Source organism: Condylura cristata, unplaced genomic scaffold, assembly GCF_000260355.1.
Source record: "Condylura cristata isolate star-nosed mole 26May11 unplaced genomic scaffold, ConCri1.0 scaffold00007, whole genome shotgun sequence".
Classification (NCBI taxonomy): domain Eukaryota; kingdom Metazoa; phylum Chordata; class Mammalia; order Eulipotyphla; family Talpidae; genus Condylura; species Condylura cristata.
Window position 1 is genome coordinate 16,244,667 of NW_004567108.1, and position 6,000 is coordinate 16,250,666.

The window sequence follows — 6,000 nt, forward strand, 5'->3', positions numbered from 1 at the left end:
ATAGGTTTTACAGAAGTTAGTCTAATTTCCTGCATGATCCACATCCAGTGGCTATTATGAAGAACATAAATATATATATAAATTAGTATTTCTAAGGCATGAAATAACTGCTGCTATTTTGAAATTCACATTTCTGTTAGATGTTGCAAAGGGCAATGAGTGAAATAAAGTCAAAATTATACTTTACTAGCTGAGAAGGTACTAATTTGCATCAATAACACTTTTTTTACCCAGTTTAATTAATGTAATTAAATATATGGGAAACATGATCACAGTAAAAAAAATGTGCTCATAACAGTCTCGCAACAACTGGCAACATATTTGCAAATTTAAACCTCCCAGATAAGTGATTTACAGTGGAGACTATAAATCAGGGCTCTAAAAAGCATATTAGTCAATACTTCTGTTAATGGTGGAATTTCAGCTACTGTGGTATTCTTTTAAATCTTTTTGAGTTTCCTGTTTAACTGCAGACATTTATGGAAGGGAATTATGCCTCTATTTTCCACATTGGGAATATATGCCTTTATTTTCCAAGTTATGCCTCACAGAATTTAAGACATTTCTACCAGAAAAACCCCATGATCAATAAAAATCATCTTTTGTTAAGGCTCCTGTTTTCAAATATATTTATCCATAAAACTTCAGAGAATTTTTGCTGGGAATCTACTTTAAGCTCTAGCAACTAACACATTCTGGAAAACTGATGCTACAGATTGGGCCCTAGGTAGGAAACCACAGGAAGAAATGGACTAAAAATGATTTCAAAAAACATCAGAAACCATTCCCCACTTTTTTTGGGGGGAAGAGGTGGCAAGGCAATGGAAATGGAAGGTGGAGAGAGTGCATTTCTTACCCTCAAATAGTTTAAAGACTAGAGAAGAAAAATAGACACCAATTATACTCTAGATTGTGAGGACTGTCTAATACAACTTTGGTGGCTAGAGAGAGGCACAGCAAGATTAACAAGGATAGCTGGTGAGAACAGTGATTCAGCTTGACTTCAAAGGAAGAACAATACTTGGTTAGATGATGCAGAAACACTCAAAGCAAAGAGGGCTGCAAAAGTAAAGATACTGAGGGATATAAATCAAACCACCCTAAAATCTTGTTTCAACTACCAGTTGGCAAAGATCAAAATTTAATACATTGTTTATGGAAAAAGAAACATCTTCACACTTGCTGGTGAAGATGTGCACCGGTACAATGTGGCAATATCTATTACATTTTCAATTGCATGTGGCTTTTTGAAAAAGATTTATTTATGCATACAGAACTGGGGTACAGGCCAGAGGTGCAGAGATGGTAAGAGGATTCACCAGAGACAGAGTGGGGACAGAACAGGCAGACTGACAAAGTACAGTGCTGAGGGGAGCAGTGGGTGGGTCAGGAGAGGCCAGCCACACCATGTGGATCACCTTTGGGGCTGGTATCTGGCACTGAAGTTCTGCAGCCAGCTTGCAAGTGCTGTGCTTTAACGCACTGTGTCACGCACTATGTGACAGAGCCGAGGGAGGGCCCTGCATGTGGCTTTTATCTCAGCAATTCTACCTTCAGATCTTTGAGTTTGATTAACACATGAATAAATTAACACAAATATAATTCACTACCAACTATTATTTTTATAAAGTAAGGCTTACATACAATAGAACACTATAGAGGCGACTGAAAAATAAGGAGCAAGATGCAGAAAAATTTAAATAGTTTATAATTGAGTAAAAAAGCAGAGGGGGACTTCAATGTGTTGATTTATTTGTGTAGATTATTTCTTAGAGGAAACATGAGGAAATGATAACACTGGTTACCAGAGGCAAAAACTGAGTAATAAGTACAAGAAAAAGTCTATTCATTGTATACTCTTCTGTATCTTTTACATTTTAATGTACTACTGACACATACTTTTTTTTAAGTCATTACAAAATCTAAATGGAAAGTAAAAGTTAGAGATTATTGTAAAATTAAGTTCAAGACAAGAACGAATCAGAAATGAAACTCAAGAGGTAGACAGGTGATAGTTCATGAAGTCTATTTGATACACTAAAAAGTCTTGATGGTTGGTTAGCTCACAGCAGTGTTTCTCAAAGTATGATCTGGAGAACATTTGTACAACTGGAGAGCTTGTTAAAAGCGGATAATCCAAGGTGAAAAAACCTTAAGGTTATATCTCAGAAAAGCAGAGTGGGAGTTCTCCACAAGGGCATTAGATTCACTCACGGGCTTGATGGGGTGGGGCAGAGGGGTACTTGTGTGAAAGAGAAAGAGACAGAGACACGGAGAGACAGGGAGACAGTGTGTCAGGTATCTGCTTTTCAACAAATCCCCTAGCAGAGGCGTATAGAAGCAAGATGTTCACTTTAGATAGAGCGGCCTGGTGCCTGTGTCTGAAGATTTGAGAGGCGGGAGGCTCTGGCAGTACTCCCGATCATACTCTTCAGTTTGATATTCACTGCACATCATGTGGCAAACTGTTACCTCCCAAGAACTACAACTTAAATTACACATCTTTTTCAGGAAAGTGAGTACAGGAAACACAATCCAAGGCACTATAACCTCTAAATCTGCTAAGGAGCAATAACTAGGAATAAATTAATCTAAAATAGAAAGGCTGCTAAATGAAGTCATTCTAATCTATTATTAAGACAAGTTTTAAAAATAACTAAAAATGGAAACTATTAGGGGAGACTATCTCTTGGGTTGTGTGAGGGACAAGAGGGTGTAAAAGTCACTCTTATTTGGCATACATTAAATATGTTAAAATAGACTCTCTCTAGCAAATAAGGCATTTCTTATTATTTATAATATTTGCTATTTACTTATTTACAATAAGGCAATATTTACTATTTCAAAAACACTCTCCAGTCAGCTTTGAGTAATCTAAAGGTCTAAATTTTGAGTGTCATGGATCCTGTTTTAAAAAGCTACACATGGACCTCCCAGGTGGCAGAAGGGATTAAGTTTAATCCCTCCATCAAGGAGCTGACCCACAAGACACAGCAGACCTCTCCTATCTCATCTCCTGCTCCCCTCAGCAGAGTATTTCAGTTCTTCTCACCACTGTCTCTGGTGAATCACCTCCTCACCCCCACCCCCCAGGCCTACACCACAGTTCTTGTATGCATAAATAAATCTTGAAGAAAAAATTAAATAAAAAGTTACACTTTTACCAATAGCTGCATCTCTTAATTGTTCAAGTAAACTGCTATAATATTTTAACCTTTACAAAGTCCTGAGCCCACAGAGGTAAAATCCTTGATTAGAAATCCTCTACTGACAGCCATACACACAAAAATAATAGTCAGGGGAAGGAAAAACAAGATTTAAAAATAAAGTGTAACTATTAAAATATGAAAGAATATACACTGCTTTCACTTTAGATCCCACAAATCTTTCACACTTTGTAATTGAAATTCAAACTCAGACCCAGTTTGATAGAAGTGGAGAATGTAAACATATTCTGGATATTATCTAGGGATTTCCTCTAAGTTTATACAAAGTCAGAAACTTATACACTAGAGGTAGGAGTATAAAATTGTAGTGGCATGCAATCCTCTTTCATTTGCATTTTAAATAGTAACCTAATAGAGACCAATTTTGCAACAAAACCACCAACACAACAAAAAGACACAGTTTCAAGTTACCATGATACTATCCGCACTTGCGTTTCTTTAAAACCCAACTCACATGATAAAGATACTATCTTACTATCTTTTAAAAAAGTCAACAACATTACATCTTAACACAGACTCCTCAAAATTTTTTGGCTTGTCCCTGATCTCTGGTTTGGGATCTGCTTAATGTCATTCAGTTCTGAATACTGGTCATAATATAAATGATAGACTCATATAAGGAAATAACCCAATAAAATTTAATTAAAGTGACAACTACTTCACTACCTGGTATTTACAGAACTGTGCTCTCTAGTCCATAAGTTTTACGTCAAAGTTTTCTTGTGCTGATTGTAATACCCAGCAGTAGACAAATATTTACCTATTTGAGTCTTCTCCTTAGATACTCAAATGGGTACAATGGATATTTCAAACATTATAAAGACTCACTTAAAAAGTTTTTATTAGTGGCAATTCAGCTTAGCAATCTAAAAATTAATGTAGCAATAATTCAAATGTCACCCATTTGCTTGAAAGCTTGAAAAAGATAACCAGTCTCAAAAATTTCAGCTCTGCAGGTAAAGATGCTTACTAGTCCAACCCTAATATTGCATCGATATAGCTTAAAGCACTATGAAAACTGACAATAAAACTGCAGAGAAAGTATCATTTTCACCCTTGGAGACTCATCAGAAGTTTAACCACATAATACTTGGGCCTACAACTCCTGGATCAATCCTGGATCACCAACCCCACACTGAACATGCCAATCAAGCGCACAATATTTAGTTGTGTTGGGAGACTTTCACAAAATTATATAAAGGATTTATTTATGGATATGTGGCATAAAAGGTAGACAATGCAAAATGAAGACCCAAGGGATATAAGCCTTCCCCAAACAGAAACAATGTACTTGCTTCTGACATTTACTATTTCCTGCAACACCTTACTTTCACTACCTACCAAAAAACTTTACTGCTCCATCTCCTGTTCAAATTGCTGATTTACTCTTTAAATGACGCTAATGTTTTCTATAAAGTGCTACTTAAGGAAAAGAAAACAAATCCATACCTGCCTAGCAACATCATATGAATGCAGGGACCCTCTTAATTAAGTGATCAGAGTCAAGAAGCTCAGACTGAAAATAAAGTCAGTACTTAAGTAGGTGATTTACCATTTCATTTTCATGCCTCAACAATTGTTACAAAAATCTGAAGCCTACAAACCATTATCAGAAGCTCAGAATAGGCTATCTTCTTGTGTACAGAACTCTACAAGATTATGGCTAGGCAATGAAATCCAAAACTTTCTGGTGCACCGTGTCAACAATTAAGAGGTTTGCAGTGAGTTTCCTGGACATACTGCTTATGACGGTACCTTCACTCCCCTGTTCCTGCTGTGAGTGGGAGCGATCAGAAGTTTCCAAATGAAGAGAGGAAAGATAATATTCAGGGGGCTTTCCCTGAATATTCCCTGAATACAGAAGCAGGCTCCGTATTTCACACACGACTGTTTTCTGCCCTTTGTCTTGACCTTTCCACTAAAGAACATAGTCAAAGCCAAATGTTCTCACTTGCTCTCCAGCACCAACGTGCGGCACGCGTGCTTTTTAATAAACTGCTAGAATCTTGGACGATCAGCGCGTTCCAGCATGGGAAAGGCTCACCCAGAAGGGCTTTTTCCAGTCCCAGGGCCTCAAAGTCCGGCAAAGGAAAAGGGGGTGTGTCCGTAGTACCATGCCCTCTTTTCCCCTGCCCGCGGCGGTGGCGTCCCCGACCCCCCGGTTCTGTAGGCGGTCTGGGAGGTCTCCCCAGAGTCCCAGACCTCTGCCTCCAGCCCACCTCTCTCAGAGCTGAAATTTTACTCAACAAGGGGGTGGTGACAGTGAAGACACCAGCGAATCCCCAAACCCCTCCCACTGTGGAGTCCTCTTCCAAGGCTTCCTCAAGGTGCCCCTACCTTGGGGGTGGGGTGTTCCTGCAATAACAATGACCCTTTCTCCTCTATCTCCCCACTCTCCCGTCACACAGACGAGGGGGCGCCACGAGCGAAGGCAGAGGGTGTGGGGGACAGGAGTGGGGCGGGGGTGCTATCTATGGCACGCTAGAAGTAAGGGTCGTCCAGAGAGGTCTTGCCGCGGGGGCGCAGCCGCCCCCCAAAGCCGGCGGGAGCCAGGGTGCCCATTGGAGCCGAGAGGGGACACTGAGGCGGGAGACGCCGGGACCCACCAGCTGCTTCAGGTCCTCCTCTGAGAGCTCCGCGTAACGGTACCTCTGCTGTTCGAACTCGTACCGGGTGGTTTTGGCCACCACCACCACCCGGGATGGGCGGAAGCCGCCGTCGGGGCGGCTGCCACAGCCTGCCAGCTCGCGCGACTGCGGCTGCCCCTGCCCCA

General features: G+C 40.3%; 1 protein-coding gene across 1 annotated transcript in view; it reads right to left on the reverse strand.

Annotated features, from left to right (window-relative positions):
• NADK2 (NAD kinase 2, mitochondrial) overlaps positions 1-6,000 on the reverse strand; it is a 32,712-nt gene that overhangs the window by 26,263 nt on the left and 449 nt on the right. The window contains 1 exon segment of the mRNA XM_012721712.1: positions 5,834-5,992. Coding sequence (XP_012577166.1) covers positions 5,834-5,992 — 159 coding nt within the window.